The sequence below is a fragment of the Ochlerotatus camptorhynchus genome, unplaced genomic scaffold (assembly GCF_037179485.1).
Source record: "Ochlerotatus camptorhynchus isolate MF236.1 unplaced genomic scaffold, CSIRO-AGI_Acam_v1.1 ptg000544l, whole genome shotgun sequence".
Classification (NCBI taxonomy): Eukaryota; Metazoa; Arthropoda; class Insecta; order Diptera; family Culicidae; genus Ochlerotatus; species Ochlerotatus camptorhynchus.
Window position 1 is genome coordinate 290,573 of NW_027041027.1, and position 20,068 is coordinate 310,640.

The following is a 20,068-nucleotide window of genomic DNA, read 5'->3' on the forward strand; positions in this document are numbered from 1 at the left end:
TTCTTCTGAGGATGTAATCTTTGCTATCAAATTCGTTCGAAGCATTTACCTTTGAGCGGTAGATGACGCGATTGTACCTGCCTCATATAGCGTTCGTATGAGAAAATGGAAGAGTAGCCAGTCTTCTTGATTTGTTGTCTTCGCTTTTAGGAAACTGAACGGCAAACATTTGTTTTGGCATGGTTTTACATATAATACACGCTAACTTGAAAGTGCCCATTAATGGTTGAAAAAGACCCATTTTGAAGAAAAGTGGAGTAAATTGTTTACCCATTAATGAGTATCTGTTACCCATTAATGAGTAATTGTTAATCATTAATGGGTAACAGATACTCATTAATGGGTAAAATTGTTTAATCATTAATGAGTTAAGCCATTTTTCTTCAAAATTGGTCTTTTTTTTACTCATACTTTCAAGTTAGCGTGTATGATTGTTCTGCCTAAATTATTGAGATAATTTTCAACGATGTTATCGTACACTCATTGAACATGACTGTTATTCGAACTAAATATTGCTAAAAACAATGATACTGCATTGAATAATCTTTATTTGTTATTGTCCCATAAGATCTTCGAGAAAATAATGTATTGAGATTGAAAATAAAAATGTCATATTGCAATATTTACTTTGCTAATATTCTAATTATAAGTCTTCTACACGGCTTATTCAGATTCCAGCACTAGAACTGGAACTTCATGAATCAGTTCTATGAACTCATATAATTTAGTCGTTGATTTATTGCACGCAGGTGCATTCTAGGGTGCATTAAGAAAGAATTGAACAAACGACACTACCGAAACGGAAAATGAATTTATCAGTGCTATTTGTCTTCACTCTGGCAAAACGAGCATAATGTTGCACTACATTTCATGTCGGGAGAGCTGTTCTTACTTCATGCTAATTGAACGAGCTCTATCTCAAAACCAGCCGTGGCCCAGTGGAACCAAGCGAAGATACTGACAGCATCACACCTCAACAGTCCTGGGTCAAATCGCAAATAAGATACAATAAAAAGTAATAGGTTGTATCCAAGACACGACCGTAGATTTGACGTAGGATTACGTGCTCGGTATCAATATTCGGCGACTGTGTTAGGGAAAGCGCTTTTTGCAGCCAATCGTTGATAATTTCAATCATCATTGCGGTTAGAGATGAACCAGCCTAAGGCTGAAAGTCTTGTTAATAAAGGGGAAAAAAAACATCATTACAACAATCGAACATTTGAATAATTTTCAATAGTGACCTATTGAAAAATGATACATTATTCATTTGAGCAGATTTGTAGAAAAATTTCTAATCGATTGACTTGTTTAGAATTTAACTCCATCCGCTATTGACAGAATTATAAGTGATGAAAACCTGACCAGTTTTCGTAACGCGGTCGATTTTGGATTTTTGAAATTGCAACCCCAATATGTTGCCGAAAGACGTAATCCTACACGCAGAAAAATTTATCGTTGAAACAAAAATATTTGAGGTAAATTTAAACGTAAACTCAGTTTGTTCTGGCCACAAAAATAAACAAGGTTTATTTCAAACGTATTCCATGTTTGAAGTCATGTAATATTAATGTTTAAAATAAAAATAATTTTACGTTTATTTTTAAAATATTCGTGTTGAAAATAAACGTGAATATTTTTGTTTGGTTTGACAACAATGCGAACAAAAATAAATATGTTTATTTTAGATTAATTATGTCACATTTTTAGGGGGGAGGGGGGTTTCGGAAACTCTGACGAGCCATACAAAAAAATAATGTCCATACAAAAAATGTGACTAAGGGGGGAGAGGGCCAAATTTGCGTGACATAATTAATGGACCTTCCCTAATGGTTCTTAACAACCCATTATTTTGTAAGGTCCAATTCCAAAAAACCATAATACATAAGGTTAAAACTTTATGACACAAACGTTCATGTAATGTTCCATTACCATTTCAGTTATAACTTAGCAGGGATTACACAATTTTTAACCATTTTCGGTAAGGTCATGTTATGGTTCGCGTTTATGGCGTGCAAACTATCCAGCTTTCCATGCTAGGTAATGGCGGCCTGTTTGTATGAATAAATGTATCCTTCACTGTGCTTTTTGACACTATCTGGATGTTCGAATTTCAACCCCTTCCTTTTCCCTCTCCCAGGAACAGAAGAAAATGGAACAACATACGCCCTCCAGTTAGTGTCAAAAAGCACAGTGAAGGATACATTTATTCATACAAACAGGCCGCCATTACCGAGTATGGAAAGCTGGATAGTCGCTATATTCAAAGTCTGGCGGATAGAATTTCGATCTATCATAAAGCGGAACCAATTCAATATATTTTAGACCAAGAATTGAAAAGGTACTATGGACTTTTATAAACAAAACGTTGATTATTCTTTCCCCGCTAATCGAACGCAAATTACAGGCATCATCGGATAGGGGAAACTTTCCCCAACCCAAATATGGTGTCAGTTTGCGTAGACGAGCCTTGAGTCACGAGAAAAGGGTTGCCGAAGTTTTGTTAGCAATAGCTGATGTGCTCTTTTCTGTTGTTGGTCGTGATTTGCTCGATTGATTCCGCTATTTGACAGCTCAATTGGTTCCCGAATCCCGAGATTCTATCCGCCAGACTATGAATATAGCGACTATAGAGATTAGTGACGTTTAACGCACGCACACTAGCGGGAGCAACGCCGTGTAAAGTTGTTTATTATTTTCCTCTGGCTAATCTAAAAAATGTATGAAAGTAGATCTGTCAGAATGAGTTTGACATCGATTTGTTATGTATTTTCCTCGGATATTCACTAACACACTCTCACATATCGCACCAATACAACCGGACGTGAAAATCTCTATAGTGCAAACTTGCTCGGTTTTTCTCCATTTGTTTACATTTTGCTAGTTTCGCCCTAATCACAATTTGCTCCGGATATAGATAATAATAATAATAATAATAATAATCGACAAAAACAAAATAACTTCCGGACATCCAATTAAATATATTTCGCCGATGGATTTTTCAAACCGTTGCCGTGGATGCCTTTCAAATGACGAAGACACTCTACGTCCATTGGGAGATTCGTCCACTGCCAGTCTATTCGAAGAATGTATCGGATTAAAGGTAAGCTACTGTGAACATAAGTTTCCAAAGTTAAGACTTCCTTTGCTCCAAGGTATGTGACGGACCGGGACTACCATGGAACATCTGTGGTCCCTGCTACGGGAAGTGCACTTCATGGAGTAAATTCAGACAGCAGTGCTTAGAGACGGATGCTCTGCTGCGTTTTAAATTTGGTAATCTGGAAAAAGCCCCGGCGGAAATAGCTATCGATGCAGATTTTTTAGAGCGAAAGTCGCGTGACAGTGAACCACCAGTACCGTCTTCAGAAATCGTAGATCAAGAGTATGAAATCATTGGAACGGAACCAGAAATCGAAGAAAACATTCATGAGGGAGCGCAAAAACTTCAACAGGATTTGCACCATGAAATAGAAATAGAAATTGCCGAGGAATACGAGGTAAAGGAAGGGATTGTAGAGGAGGAAGTACTAGAGGGGTTTTTCTTGACGGAGGAGGAACAGTTGCAGGAGATTGCTGATACCGATGGGGTAAATACAAATGATGAAATCAATGAATCGACTGACAAAACAGATCAGATAGTACAGAAGAGAAAAGATTACAGCTGTGACAAATGCAATTTGCAATTTCGTAGTACCTTACGGTACGAAGCACACCAGCGTCAGCATCAAGGATTGAAGCCAGAAGTATGTAGAATTTGCAAGGGAGAATTCAACAGTGCTAGGGCACTTTGGCGCCACATGCAGAAGCACGTAGATACGAAAAAGCATGTTTGTAAAGATTGTGGTAAAAGTTACAAATTTGCTACATCCTTGACACTGCATCGCAAAAGCCATCGCGATGTTCCTAGACATATTTGTGACACATGTGGCAAGTCATTCCTCAGAGCCCATGGACTGAAGAGCCATCTTCTGACCCACACGACTGAAACTCCCTTCGAATGCGATAAATGTCAAAAACGATTCAAGAATGAGATCATGCTTCGAAATCATGTGTTTCGAGTGCACGAGGGGACGAAAAATTTCAACTGCTCAGATTGCGATAAAGCTTTCACTACTGGAGCCGAACTGAAAATCCACCAACGAAGTCATACCAACCAGAAACCCTTCAAGTGCTCCTCATGCGATAAATCTTACAAAACGCAAAGCCACCTTTCGGTTCACTTCAGAGCAAGCCACACGTCGGACCGCCCTTACGCTTGCGATCTCTGTCCGCAAACATTTGCCCACAGCAAGGTATTGAAGCAACATAGGCTTACCCACACCGGTGAGCGACCCTGGCCCTGCACAATATGCCACAGGTCATTCCGCCAGAAAAGTACACTATTAACACATACTAAAACGCATAGTAAAGCAAGCCCAACCGAGGAAATCTCCCACGAATCTGTAGTTAAGCTACCTCAAACATTAACAACTTTAGAATAGAATAAAGGATGGTCATCACAAAACAAAAATATAGAATTGTTAGATTTACTGCCAAACAAATCAATTACCTTTAATTTCATCCAAGAACAACTTGCATTTCTTCTTCAATACTTTAGCAGCCTCCACGAAGATCACATCCGGCTTGAGTGCTCCCAGAGACTCCACGTTGAAAATGAAATGGTTCCTCACTCTGCTCAAGGTAACCGCGTCGGCAATCTGTGGATAGCGATACACGTTCCGGCTGCAGCTATCATATCGGGCATCCTTCACGTAGGCCTGGTCATCCTTGTCGATATCGATCACCCCCGGCGAGAAGCACTTCTGCAACAACAAAGCATCTCTCCCGACGACCGGCCGGTTAAGCCGAACTTCCGGCAACAACCGATACGAAGCCGTTGCAACCGGTGAAAACTTTGCATGATCTTTGCCAATTCCCTTCACGGCAAACAACTTAATATCGAACTCGTGACCAGGCCGCATTTTGCTAATCAGAATGTCATCATCGATCGGTCCCACGTCGGATTCCTTGTAAATCGATGCCTGATTGCCCACCGGGACCCACTTTATCTGCCCTGAGTAGATACTGTGATTCTTGTACATATTGTCATTGTTTGTAATCTCGGCGGAATCCTTGTTCTTCTTGGTACATTTTACCTTAAGTTCAAACTCCAAAGTATCCAACGCATTAGCTGGATCGTTCTCGTTTGTCTTGTATTCAAACAATCTTGGATCGGCTTTTAGTGGTATCAATCCCAGCCGGTGAGCCAGAACTTCGTCCTGAATGATCGATGTGTTGTTATAAATATGCACCTTTTCGATTGCCATACTGGGCACTTCGCTCAGCATCAACCTTCGAAAAGCATTAGCGATCGCCGGACTGACTCCAATCATGTCAAACTCCAGTTCATTTTCCTCGTATCGAACGATCACAATCTGCAACTGTTGTTTGAATCGATCAAAATTCCACAATTCGTCTGATAGTCCATAATCGTTAGCATCTTGCTTCAGCTTGTACTCTTCCAGATAGAGTCGAGGTTTTTCCGAAAGATTTTCCATGGCTTCAGGCATTTTCACTGTACTTTTCCGCGACGGAACAGAACTTTTCACGTGCTTTCGCAACGTTCGCAACCGATTTCCGATGTTTTGTAAACACACTCTACTTCGACTGATTCTGCAAACTCACCACTTAAGGCTGTCAGAAAATCATTGCAACTCTACCCCAGCCCTGATGTGGCCTTGCTACACTGAACGAAAATACATGCCAAAAATCAAACGAATCGTCATTCAAAGTGCTCTGTAATGCCATCGGTTCGTTTTCGAATGACAACCCGCATAAACGCGAACCATAAATTGACCTTACCTAAAATGGTTAAAAATTGTTTATAATCCCTGCTAAACTTTAACTGAAATGGTTATGGAACTTTACATGAACGTTTAATGATAAATTTTCAACCTTATGTCACAGCTTATATATTATGGTTTTTTGGAACTGGACCTTACAAATAATGGGTTGTTAAGAACCATTACCATTCCAAATTCTTGTTTTCTCCATACATTTTCAGAAAGAGAACTATATAAGAACGTTTTTACTTATGATTTGAGAACATTAATGGTAATGGTTATGGTAGTCAGTAAGGTCCATTAATGGTTTTGTATTATCGCTCAACTTTACGTGGAATATATCGTGAATTGGTAATCAGTAAATTACAGGCAACCAATTCGCGATATATTCCACATAAAGTTGATCGATGTTACAAAACCATTCGTGGACCTTACTGTCAGTCAAACACAGACATGGTGACAAAAACTGTCAAATACAATGGATTTTGATATTGTTGAAATAAACATGCCTGTGAATTTAATTCAAACATAAATATTTTCGTTTTAAACATGTTTTCAATTAACTGTGAATAATTAATATGTTTAGAGTATAAACATTTATATTTTGGATATAAATGAACAAAATTTGTACCCGTGTTACTTATATCAAATGCGAATCGTCCTGTTTGCAGATGATAATGGCTTTGATATGCATACCCGCATAAACGCGAACCATAAATTGACCTTACCTACAAGAATTTGGAATGGTAATGGTTCTTAACAACCCATTATTTGTAAGGTCCAGTTCCAAAAAACCATAATACATAAGGTTGAAACTTTATCATTAAACGTTCATGTAAAGTTCCATAACCATTTCAGTTAAAGTTTAGCAGGGATTATAAACAATTTTTAACCATTTTAGGTAAGGTCAATTTATGGTTCGCGTTTATGCGGGTATGCCTTCATGATTAATATTTGTATGCACACCATAGCTAAAGAACTTCATCTCAAACGCAACAGATAAATAGATCAAAACACCCTATAACAAAAATCATTCATTTTTCGTGAGGGTGTGTGATAAGAAGTAGAACTACAAAGTTAAATGTTGTTAGTCCTCATGCTAGTCAGACATATTGTAGACAACTTTCTTTAATTTGTGTACTACCTGATTATATCCTCGATTATATCCGAACAGGTAAGTAATAAACAAATTCGCATCGCGTTATTATGAAAGATCTATAGCCTTCATTTATTCCCAAACAGAACGATCAAAAAAGAAAGTGTTTTCACTTCAAATACCAGTAAAAGTTACAAAAGTTTGAAAAGCACCAGCGATGCCAATTCCCACATTAATTTATTTTATTTTCGCAGGGCACGAAACAACAGGAAGACATATACTGACCTTGCCAATTAATATCCTGATCGACGTCAATGTGGAACAGATCCAGCAGGTGGATAACGAACTACAACGAGTGCTGAAACAAGGAACAGTATTCTCTGGCACAGGTATCCCGTGAGCACGAGGACAACTCCGAGACAACACGCCTGCATCACCTGACCCTGGTCCAACCATAAACCATTATGCAGCTCACCTACAACACGGTGCATGCCATGGACTCGGGAACCATTCAGGTTGGTTCAAATTCCAACATGAACACGTAGGACTTTCACCGGTGGTGTTTAGCATATTGAGCAATATTGTCCTTAAGTGTAATTCTTTATTGTTTAAGGAAAATAAAGTGTCTTTATAAATGTTTCTATCATGTAGTAATCATTTTAGCTGGGGAAAAATTCAACATCATATGAATTATGTAAATTTTGAGGTAAATTTCGTTCAGTTTTGGTTTGGTTTTCAGATAGCGAACATTTTAAAATTGTATTCTAGTATTCCAAAATCAGGATGACACGCATATGAAACTCATGGGATAAGGTGTAAGAAAGCGAGGGGGACGACTCTATCTACGATGCAGAAAAAATTGTGTTATGCTGTGGCTAGCTGCACGCACGCTGAGTAGATAGAAAGAAGATTGTTGACGATTCTGAAGATTTCCTGCAAGAAGATGATGGGCGATGCAAGTAGATGCGACAAATGAAAGAAGATTTTTCGAAGATTGATTCGCTAGTGTGTGATTTGTTGAGCATCTAAACTTGAGATTTAAATGTGCCGCCCCCCTCGTAAGAAAGAGCAAAAGATAATCATCCGAATATCTAATGATTAGTGTTATACACGGTAACCGCAAAATACCCAATAATGACTACAAAGTAAGCATTTTCGAGGGAGACTGGGACTACCCATTAAATGAGTAACCATATTACCCATTTATGAGTATTTGTTACTCAAAAATGAATACTTACTACTTATTTTTGTAGTTGCAATTACTCATAAATGGGTAAATTTATCATCGAATCAATAATCATACAATATTTATTTGGCGGAGGTTTTCGTTCAGTGCAGTGATGCCACTTCTACAGATTTATCCGAGAACAGTATCCCCCCCGTTAATCCGAGAAATTTGTGGCTGGATTAGCAGGGTTAATCCGATCATCCGACTGTCAAATCCATACAAATCAATGGAGAGTTCTAAGCACAATCTCACGAACAAGGAGGAATAAAAATAGACACGATCGTAGATTTAACGTAGGATTACGTGCTCGGTACACAGAAACAAAATTCATTGGCAAAAATACTATATTGATGGTTTAAATTAAATATTTAAATATTCGAATGAATTTTTTGGTTGGTGAATGAAAGAAACAAATAATTAATCAATAAATCAGTGTCAACATTTCAAAGGGGCGTAATTGCTTTTGTAAACAATGGCTTTAGCCGTCGATTTCTCGCGAATAAAAGTTCACACATGAAAATTAATAAAACCAACAAGTAGAGGAATGTTTCCTTATGATTTGCAAGAAATCGACGGTTAAAGCCATTGTTTACAAAAGCAATTACGCCCCTTTGAAATGTTGACACTGAAATATTCTAATTTTCATGATTTATTCTGAAAAAAGTACAGTAGATTAGGTAAAACATATACTGAGCGCTATGGTAAACTTTACTGATCGTTAAGTAAAATTTACAGTCCGCAGGTCAGAAAATTTTGACAGCCCACAAGCGAAGAAAATTTACCGAAGGGATTGACAAATCCAAGTTTCAATCGGCCACCTTGGAGCTGCAATCGCAGCGGTGATAAGTCCGAAATAATGTGTCAAACTGAATACATTTTTGAAATTTCAACCAAAAAACTATTATTTTGTATTTATTCTAGCGAGTTTCTGTGGGAGTCAAAACATGATCCGAGCAAAAAAGTAGTACTCGTAATAATGGTATATAATTCTGAATTTTATCGTGCTTTAATCGTGCGAAAATATCTTCCAAATAAACAAACATCATCCAGATCACCCGATTCGTCCACCGACTAAATCTATTGCCACTTAAAAATTAATTTCAGTCGGTGTATTAATCAGCAGATTAAATCGTTTTTCGTCTGGTGCTACACCGAGCAATTAGTTTTTCGTCGATGGATTTAGTCGGCCAACTTTGTCTGCTGTTTAATCGGCAGATGATTTCAAACCTTAACATGTTTTCTGTAATTTACCTGTCTTGAAGTAGCTTTTTATTTAGGAACAATGCATTACAAAATAATTTTATGCATTTTGTACAAGGTTCATCCATGCTGACAAGAAATTTGCATGAAATTACATTGAAATTAAACAATTTTGCAAACAATCAATGAAATTGTCAACGGCTGTCACAGACTTATCACCGTCGGTTAGTGCTTATTCCTGCCACAAGGCGCGGAGGAGTTTAAGTTGGATTTCTCAATTGTAAATTGAAAAATTATCGAATGGATTACCGAATGTTCAGCTGCTTCATATTCGGTAAAAATTTACAGTATACTGTAAAAAAATCTTAGTGTGCGTGGTATTTATCATTTTAGTAACGATTATTTTTTGTGTGTAGTTTCCATAACACATACCCGACCAACCATTTCGTTAATTTTCTTTAATTTTCTATACATCGATCTTCAAAGCCATTCATAAGAAAAATCGATAGCGATCGTCACCATTTCATGAATAATTGTAAAGATGCTAAAAGTCTAATCGCGAATCGTTTATAAAGATCTTTCTCAAAATATTGCTATCACACGCTATTAATGTTAAAATATCGATTGTGTTGCCAGATCAAAATATCGATTTGTGTTGTAAAATCAAAATATCGATACACAACTGCTGATTTTATTTGTGCTTTTTTATCTGCATAATTTCTAGTTTCGATCCCATGCCATCTGGGGTGTACTGATTTCGTTGTTGGTTGCTAATCCTCGGGTCCATGGCTGCTATTGATGAGCTTAACAACGACAGGCAAACACACTCTAGTATGGGCCTGGGTACTGCGGAGTCGACCAATTTTATTTTGCAAGCCAATGGAAAACTGCTTGAAAATTTTCTCTAGTTTAAAATTGATTTGCTCTTTCTCAGTTGATTCCCGCCAAAAGCTCTGAGCCAGGAGTGCTCGAGCCCCCATGACTCTATAAAAGTTTGTTTATATCAAGGGGTTAGTCACTCAGCACAATGTGCCGAAAATAGATTTTGCATAGTTGGGGCACATTACCGGCACGTTTTCGTATGTATCAGATTATAATTAAAATAAACCGGGAGCACTGCCTGGGTTGCTATTGACAACGGTAATTGATGTTGCGTGTACGTAAACAAACGTGAATCGAATTCTTTTCGCTAGACACATTGTTTCCAAGCTAACGGTATTTATTCATTAAAATGGAACATTCCAACATAGTTGTGGTAAGTAACTGACTAAAAATAGTTTCCTTCAAATAATATCACATGTTTCCGTATCTCCTCCGGTTTTAGAATTTTTTCTGGAGTAAGCTGGAGGAAGAGTACGGTGCGGTAAACTTCCATCTAAAAAATATCCTCACAATTCAAAATCTGTGCAGTCAGTCTCTTGGGAGGCTGACAAGCGACAACATTAAAATTATAGAGGAAGACATGCGCGGTATGGCTGATTGCCTGAGAGAAGAAGCACTAGCGGGTGGAATGCCCCTGAAAGATATTTACGGGAGAAAATTTGCATCGCATCCAGAAAACTTCAAATTCATGGAAGGAGAAACGTTGTGTTTGCTGGATCTGGCAGGCATTATGAACAATCGTGGAGTCAACCATTTTTTAAAGAGAGCCAAGCGACAAAATCAACGGCAGATAAGAAATGCTCAGCCACCATCCGATATGTCCAATAATGACGGTGATCCAAGTGATAAGGACGTTGAAATGGAGTTACATGCCCGAAAATTACAAACGAAAATTTTGCTCTATTTTTCTTCGCGGTAAGTATTAGTTTTAATGCTTCTATAGCTTTCAAACTAAAAGTTGTTGAACTAATTTTCTTTTCAGAAAAGGTCAAGACAAAATTTTTGATGATTTCTTGGTTAAACTACAAGATCTTCGTGTGGAAGTTTACACTGCGGGCAATAAAATCCAAGCTTATGTCACGTGTCCAATTTGCGTTGAAAGTAAGCAATCGAAAATATCACTCAATATGGACACAACAGGAAGCTGGCATATGTTCGCATTTAAACGACACTGCGAAACATTTCACATCCAGCTGCCACATTCATCTGGTAGGAAGCGTCGTAGCATCACACCAGATATTACTGGCGAAGACGAAAGTCCAGTTAAACGACCGTTTATGAATTCAACAGCTGATATTGTACAAGGTATGTTAAGAAGAAGGATTTAGTAAGATCATTATAATATTTATATTTTAGACTTTAAGCATACGCTGCGTGACACGGAATTAGATCCGCTCCATTTTGCTACTGATGGGACGGACAGTGAGATAATCGAATATTTATACGAAATTATGTATGAATCTGAAGGTATGTTCAAATTTCAATATTCCAGCAGGGGGTGATCCATTAACTATGTTCCGTGAAATTGTGAAAACATTAACACCTCTCCTCTCTTTCATTGCTCGCTATCTTATTTATTTATTTCTTTATTTATTGTATGTTATCAACATACTAGTTTTGTTGCTAGTTTGGTGTCCAAATGATAAAAAGTTATCTTAAAGCTAACAAAAATTGTCGTAGAAGAGAGTCGCGTGACATGTCAAAATCAAAAACTGAGGAGACTCGGTTGAACGTCCGTTGGAGGGCGATTAGCCTGGAATTCGCGGCATAGTTAGTTCTCCTGAGTGGGATCCTTAGAATAGAGTTGCCTCAAAGCACACGGGAGCGAGCTTGAACATTAATGTTGCCGAGCAGGGCAGGACAATCCATACGGTCAGTTAGAATATCAGCGATGACAAGTGCCTTAGCCACCTCACGTCGTGTTTGGAGGGGGTCCAGGTGGATCATGAGGCAACCGCTCTCGTAGCTCCGTAGATTAAAGGGATCCCTCCAAGGCAATCTTCGTAGAGCGTATCTGATAAAACGTCGCTGCACCGACTCGATTCGTTCAACACCATTTTGGAAATGAGGGTTCTTAACTGGAGAAGCATATTCCAATCTCGTTCGTACCAGGGAGCAATAAAGTGATTTCATGCAGTATACATCTTGGAACTCTTTTGCTACCCGAAAAATGAAGCCAAGGTTTCGTGAGGCTTTTGTGTCTTATATATTATTTAGTAACATAATTCCAAATCCACCTCCTCGCTTAGAGCGTTACGTAATTAATGGATCGCCTATAGCACACAAATTAAGGGCATGTGCTAACATTACAGTTGGGAGTAATTTTTGGTTTTAATTTGTTTTAATCACATATTTTATTTCATAACTTAGGTACAGGTGTTGAACAAGCCGAAAAAAATAACGAGTATGCTTCTGAACCTGAGATCGTGTATTTTGAAGAAATTGTATATGAACCTCAAGGTAAATAGTATGCGGGATCAAAACATTTTATTTATTGTATTACAGTAAGGATCCGATCTTGTCTAATATTCTAAAAAACTCATGTACTTTTAACTTCTTTTCATTTCATCTTCAAGATAGATAAATAAGGTATATTGTGATGCAATAAGATAGCTATATTGCATCACAATATACCTTATTTATCTATCTTGACAATGAATGACAAAGATTTTTAATTACGGTTAAGTTAAATTATTGAAAGATAAAAGTCTGATGCGTGAAAGGGCTGACAAAATCGTGTCATTACTATAACATTTTCAGTTACTTTTTAAATACAAGGTTTGAATATTGTTTGCCATTTTTGACTTCACGGTTTTTCTTATAATACTTTATTTAACAATCCAGGTTCAGATCAACAATCTGATGACATGGAACAATACGAGGACCGAGAAGTGAACGAAAATTCAAATGAACAGTGGTTCACAGAAGAGCACGAGAGCAAAGAAGTGATCGAGGACCCAAAGAAGCATGAATACACAGACGAGTACGACGACAAAGAAGAGAACGAAAATTCAAATGAACAGTGGTTCACAGAAGAGCACGAGGACAAAAAAGAGCGCGAGGAGAAAGAAGTGTACGAGGACCTTGACGAGGACTCAATAGAGCACGAGAGCATAGAAGAACACATGAACCAAGACGAGCATGAGAACAATGCAACGGTCGAAAGTAATAATTTAATTCACAAATTTTAGTTATGCTTTCTTATGATGATCAATTGACAGGATCTGCAGATTACTCGGAAAACCTTGCGGAAAACTAAGTTGTTGGGACGAACCGGTCGAACGTCTCAACACAACAAACAAAGCGACCGACAGAAGAAAAAAGTCAAGTCCACTTCTTAATCTTCACGTTGAGCTGAATGCACGGTCAAAATTGTGTATGCCACGTGGAATGCGGTATACAGAATCTGAGCTCGATGCAGCTGCCTATGAATTAATGACTGCTGGAAACAGCAGTTATCAATTTAAAAGAGCAAACATGCAGCTTCCTAGTTCAAAAACAATAAAACGACATATCGCAAGGCACACTACAGAAACTCAAGAAGGAGTCTTAATGGTGATGCCCCTGCTTAAGTATCTAAATGCGCACAACTATCCATTAGTAGTAGCTTTGAGTGAAGATGGAACAACCCTTTCACCAAACCCGGAATATGATTCAAGAAATGATGCAATTCGTGGCCTAGTGGCTCCTTTAAACAAGTTTGGTATGCCTGAACAAGATGTTTTCAAAGCCAGTTCAATCAAAAAGATCATAAACGATCTTGATCGTTTTTCTAATGGTGAATACTTATATGTTGTATTAGCAACACCAATGGCTGTCGGAGCATCGCCATTTTGCGTGCTGTACACGTGCAGTGATAACAGATTTACACATGACCAAGTTATGTCGAGGTGGGCATTTATAGAAACTGAATTGCTGAAAGTTGGCATAACCGTCATATCGAACGCGTCCGATGGCGATCCACGGCTTCTCATGGCTATGCGACAAAGAACAAAAATACCAAATGGATGTCCAAGCGAATCATACGGCCTTCACTTTGTCATAGATATGGATGATAAACCAATCTGCATTCAGGATAGTATTCACCTAGTCAACAAATTTCGTCATACCTTGTTAGACCCCAAAAAACAAATGCGTTTAGGTAAAGATGCTTCTCATTCTTGTTCTCATCACAATTTTTATATAATTAATAACTTATATCTTCGACTTCAGGTGACTATGTAATTTCGCCTGCAGTCCTCAAACAAATGATGGAAAACGGACAAAAAGTTATACACAAACTAAATCCTTCTGATTTGAATGCGGCGGACCGAATGAAATTTGATCCGTCAATGAAACTTATGTCGTTGAATCTAATTGATCATTTAACCACAGTGGTACCTGGCAGTATCGGAACAGCTACATATTTACGAATAATGCGTAATGCTTATTTAGTATTTAACGATCAACAAATGTCTCCTACAGAACGCATAACTTCAATATGGTTTGTTACAAAATGATGATACCCAGTATGACACAAATATGTTTCAACTAACTTCTTTCTACAGGACTACCTTATTATTTGTTCGTGCATGGCGACGAATTTGCTTAAAGCATCAGAAAACACTAAAACAGTGCCCTACATCAAATGTGTATCATTGTTTAGAATTAAATGCGCATGGCTTAATAAAATTCATTGTCAGATGCCGGAAAGCCAATAGAAGTGAACAATTCATTATCAATCATTTATCAAGTCAACCATGTGAAACTGCATTTCGTGAGCTTCGGTCAATGACAACTGTTAATCACACCGCAGTTAATTTCACCATGAAAGAAGTCGAGCAGCGCATGCAAAAAGTTCAAATGAAATTATTCATCGTGCATCGTAGAAAAACAGAGCTAAACTTTCCGTGCTTGCAGAAGAAACAGCTGAAATCACAGAAAACGCCGATCCATGACCTTCCAAATGATATCCAAATCCGCCAAGCTATCGAGAAAGCTGCAAACGATGCAATACATTTGTTAAACCATCTAGGTGTTGAACAGGAAGATATTGATTTCGGGGAAAGTATGACAATTATAAATTCTAAAACTGAAGCCGAATTTGAATTTGTTTCAATTAAGAACAGTGATTTCATTAACATAGAATGCGAAGGTAAAACACAGTTACATATTGAAAAGTTTGTGTAGGTGATTTTCTCGATAATATTTCAGATAAATACGAAGTCAATGAAACTGCAAATAAGAGTACCGCAGGTTCTGCAGTTGAAGAAAGCTCTTCAAATGAAAATGAAATAGGAGAACACATAATTGAAGCTGCTGAAACGATATTTGCTAACGCTGGTGGAGAACTACTTTTACGCCAATGCTCTTCCGGTAATAATCGTAACGTATTCCACGTAAAAGGAGTAAACGGTAAAAATATGAGCATAAAAAAATCGACAATGCTTTGGATGCTGTCATCAGGTCGTTTTAAAAGATCAAACGACCGCTTGAGACGGTTTCATCGTATTAGAATGATTGCACCAACAGGATCAGTTAACGCTAACTGCATGCAGCATGAAATAACTATCGGAGATTGGATAGCACTACATGGTCGCATAGTTTGTCATGTAACTAACTTTCAATACCAGAGAGGTAAATATAGCTGACGCACATAGGATATTTGCTAATACCTTTTTTATCTGCAGGAAAATCTAAAAATTGTCCACTTACCACTGTTCCTAGAGAATGCCCAACGAATGTGGAGCGAAGGGGAATCTTTCTCTTAGGAAATTTTTATTCAATATCCCAAGCTGGAGGATTAGTATTGAACAATAAAAACCACCACAAATCGGATATTGACCACTATATTACGCACATCAAAGCGCCGAGCAACAAGCTTTCGCTGTCGGATGATACATTGTCGTATCTACGCACATATGATTAAATATAAAATACAATAAGCTATCACTATAAGGAAAGTTTTCTTCGTCTACTATTATGTTTCTTCTTCAATTGGATCGGAAGTACGTCCCAAATTATGTCACATAAACATAAAACCCTCGCTAGCCACTCGTTTTTTCACATTCGGATATGCCCACAATGCCCTGATTCACTCTAGGGGCTGTCCATATTTCACGTGGACACGTTATGACAGGTTTTAGATACCCTCTCCTGCTGCGAAGACAATCATCCATCTATTTTTTTTTAATTTGTAAGGACCGGGACATTCGATAAACTCCACCACCCATCCCATGAGCTGTCAATGTGGTATATGGATAGCCCCCTATTATACTCAACGTTACCTCCGTCACGTTTTATCCTCTCCAACTCACTGGTATTTTTCGGATTGTGATCGATCGAAAGCACATCAAGCTTCTGGTTTATGCACACGATCGCCCGCGAATCCCTAGCACACTCAGTAGAACCTATCGTTCTTTATCATAACGGTGACCACCGTCGATCCGGCTATCCGTTCATTCAGCGATTTGTCGTTCAGCATAGCCTCGTCAATGTCCAGAAAGCCACGTCGCAGAGCCATCTTCACATCGTCCCGAAACCGGTAGCGCTTGTGCGAGTCCTCCATAAGGATGTGCCAACCTTGCATACAGCTCGATCCCATCTTGTAGCAGTCGTTCTGGCAGAAGAATTACTTTTTCGAGGTTTCCAGCAGGAAATTTTCCAGCAGGAAATTTTCCAGCAGCAAAATTCAACCGATCAGTTTGATCCGGTGCTGATGGGTCGGATCGAAGCCCGATTACTTTCGTTGTCTCCGCCGTTCCTTCACATATGATTTGTGTGCTGCAGGAAATTTGAAGAAATTCGTGAGAAAATCTAGATAAAAATATACGGATTAGCTTATCAGATGAGGATGAACAAATGCGGTAGTACGTACGATTACAGAAAAAACGACTCTTTCACTTCCTTAACAAGATTCAAGGCCAACGATTTCCACCGCACGAGCGAATCTTGAAGCGAATTTGTACTTAGTAAATAAACAGCTGTCAATATCTTCCTTACAGAAGCAGTGTTGCCAGATATACCAGATCAATTTGTATTTGACCACTCATACACTTCAAATATATAAAGGCACAAATCAGGGTACAAATATAATCGTTCGGCACAATACCGGAAGAATGCGGCACACTGTAAATAGCGTTAATACAATAGCAGCTGTGCCGAGTGACTTACCCCTTGATTTTTGCACGGTTTGCTGAGTGCGGCTTTTTTTCAGTTCGTTTATTTGGCAGGCTCAAATGTTATAAAAATAACTTAGCGGAGCCGAGTAACATAGAATACCAATTTTGGTACTCAAAATACAAAAAAAAATATATATATATATATAAATATATACAAACATATTTTATCATATGATTTTTCTTGGTGGCGATCGAAGCGGTGACAAAGCGGTCTTCTCCCGTGCACGCAACTTCTTTCTTTCCCGAATTTGTTCCTCATTTTCATTGAACCCGAATCGTGATCGCTGCTGCTGCTTCTGAACATCGTTTCCCGTTGCATGCTCTCCGCTACTCTCGTCGGTCGTTGGGGTCGTCACGTCCATTTCGTTTTCTTCATTCAACATCTCCAACCCCGTGTCCGTTTCCTGATCACTAATGACAAACGACGCACCTTCCACCACTACACCAGCATACGTACTGCTGCTGTTTTGTTTTCTTTCACTTTGCTTTCCTTTTTCCTTCAGTTGCTTCTCCGGTTCCTTCCGAGCCTTCCGCTTGGGACAGGAAAGCTTCCGGTGTCCGTCCGCTTTGCACAGAAAACATTTATCTTTGTTGCCATCATAAAAAATATTTCCTTTGCGATTGAAGAAATGTAATGACGTGGGGATTTCCTTCTTCACATCCATATATATACCGCGTATCCCTGTATATACCTCAAAACACAGATCAGTTGGAAATTTCTCCCGGATGATGCGTTTAATTTTCCCATATTTCCCCAGCACTTTATCCAGCTCGTTGTCGGGTACCTCTGGTGGCAAGTCATACACACGCACATATTGAATGAATTCACCAGCATGCGACATGCGTACTTTTGCCGTCGTTCCATTCGCATAATGGAAGATTAAATCCTCCGAATTGAATGTCAGAGCATGGAGCATCGCTTCCTCTGATTTGAACTTCATGAAGACTCCCCTTTCATCACCAATGCGATAAACAGCTTCCATTTCAGCCGGATCCGCGTCGAGTGCTTTGGCGAAATTTACTATCTCTCCGATGTTTGGTTTAGCATCACAATGGCTGAAGCTAAACTTGATGGTATTTTTTACTTCACACATCTTGCACCGTAGCAATAAAAGGCACCGAACTGCTAGCAACGAACAAAGAGCAACTATATAATAGCAAGTCTCGAAAACAGTCTATCGCGTGGTTCACAACGAAATAAAAAAATCGACTGCTGCTGTAGACAGCTGTGGGACAACTGGAGTGCGGCTTAACAACTGTGATTTTTATGATGTTTGTACGAATGCAATATGGAAATGCCTATTAAAAATATATATGGTTAAATAGTCGAATGAATTTTTTGGTTGGTGAATGAAAGAAACAAATAATTAATCAATAAATATTCTAATTTTCATGATTTATTCTGAAAAAAAGTACAGTAGATTCGGTAAAACATATACTGAGCGCTATGGTAAACTTAACTGATCGTTAAGTAAAATTTACAGTCCACAGGTCAGTAAATTTTGACAGCCCACAAGCGAAGAAAATTTACCGAAGGGATTTTAAATTGAAAAATTATCGAATGGATTACCGAATGTTCAGCTGTTCCATATTCGGTAAAAATTTACAGTATACACACTTAAAACCAAAATCTGTCCTCGGTGAAATGTATTGCCGTAGCCGTACCGTAAACTGGAAATATGCCGAAATTTCGTTGAAGATACATGATTCGCCGAATTGTTGGAGGCGAACCAGCCTAAGGCTGAAAGCCTCCTAAATAAAGCTAAATAATAATAATGATTCGCCAAAATTTTAAGTTTTTTTTCAGCGAAATTTCGGTAAAGTCAATCATTTACCAAGACTCGTCAGAGGTTATCACTGATCTAGTTGGCAAAGTGTCAAACTACCGAAGTCTTAAAAACTAATTACCGAACTCTACGGCATATTCATTTCATTTTGCCGAAAGTACTTAAAATACTTGTCAAATCAGAAACGGCCATATTCCATGTTTTCAAATTGACGAGAATACGGAAAATAGCTGTCAGAACGAAACGAACTGTTGATAAGTGCACGCGTGTGTTATATTGTGTGGAAGCTGCTGAAAACGTTAAAATGGAGGAAGTACATCGTCAGCTGGATGCGGAGGAAGTTAGTGTAAAAAGTCGAGTACTTCAAACCCTGCGTAAGTAATAAATTTGTTTATTTCTTTTTAGACTAATTCTAGACCGAAAAACTGTATTGTTTGCTTCTTTTGTAAGCAGCAGGTTCCAGGTTATGTTGACGCCTTACAACGTCATGTCAACTACCATTTAAAGCAAAACCATTTTCGTGCTGATGTTATTCTATATAACTGCACATTTTCAAAATGCAAACTGAGCTATTCCCACTTTACTTCGTTGAAGCGACACATTCTTTATTCACATCCGCTTAAATTGAGTAAACAACCGTCAAACATTCCGATTATTGACGACCCTTGTGCATCACCAAAAAAAATGAGGTTAGGTTTTCCGACTTCTCTTGAGTTTTCTGAACCTCAGTTGGAACAAATGAACGTGCCGGATCAAATGAATCCTTGTGAAATATCAGTGGAAGCAATAATTAAAGTAGCCTCACTAGGAATTTGTCGACTTTTGACAGACGTCTCTTTGCCTCAAACGAAGGTCGAAGAAACTATAAAGCTCTGCGAAAACTTAATCTT

General features: G+C 38.3%; 3 protein-coding genes across 3 annotated transcripts; 2 read left to right on the top strand and 1 right to left on the bottom strand.

Annotated features, from left to right (window-relative positions):
• The first annotated feature begins 2,657 nt into the window (after positions 1-2,657).
• LOC135713195 (zinc finger protein 391-like) lies at positions 2,658-4,519 on the top strand. Its single transcript, XM_065236306.1, has 3 exons — positions 2,658-2,679; positions 2,918-3,103; positions 3,156-4,519. Exons 2-3 carry the CDS (start codon positions 2,993-2,995, stop codon positions 4,482-4,484), a joined length of 1,440 nt encoding a protein of 479 aa, XP_065092378.1. The 5' UTR covers positions 2,658-2,679; positions 2,918-2,992; the 3' UTR covers positions 4,485-4,519.
• Positions 4,520-4,528: 9 nt separating this feature from the next.
• On the bottom strand, positions 4,529-5,628 carry Polr1C (RNA polymerase I and III subunit C). The gene has a single exon (XM_065236307.1). The coding sequence runs from the start codon at positions 5,550-5,552 to the stop codon at positions 4,545-4,547; it is 1,008 nt and encodes a 335-aa protein (XP_065092379.1). The 5' UTR covers positions 5,553-5,628; the 3' UTR covers positions 4,529-4,544.
• A 7,993-nt stretch (positions 5,629-13,621) lies between these two features.
• LOC135713194 (uncharacterized) lies at positions 13,622-15,342 on the top strand. Its single transcript, XM_065236305.1, has 4 exons — positions 13,622-14,372; positions 14,444-14,714; positions 14,779-15,278; positions 15,335-15,342. Exons 1-4 carry the CDS (start codon positions 13,622-13,624, stop codon positions 15,340-15,342), a joined length of 1,530 nt encoding a protein of 509 aa, XP_065092377.1.
• The last annotated feature ends 4,726 nt before the right edge of the window (positions 15,343-20,068 follow it).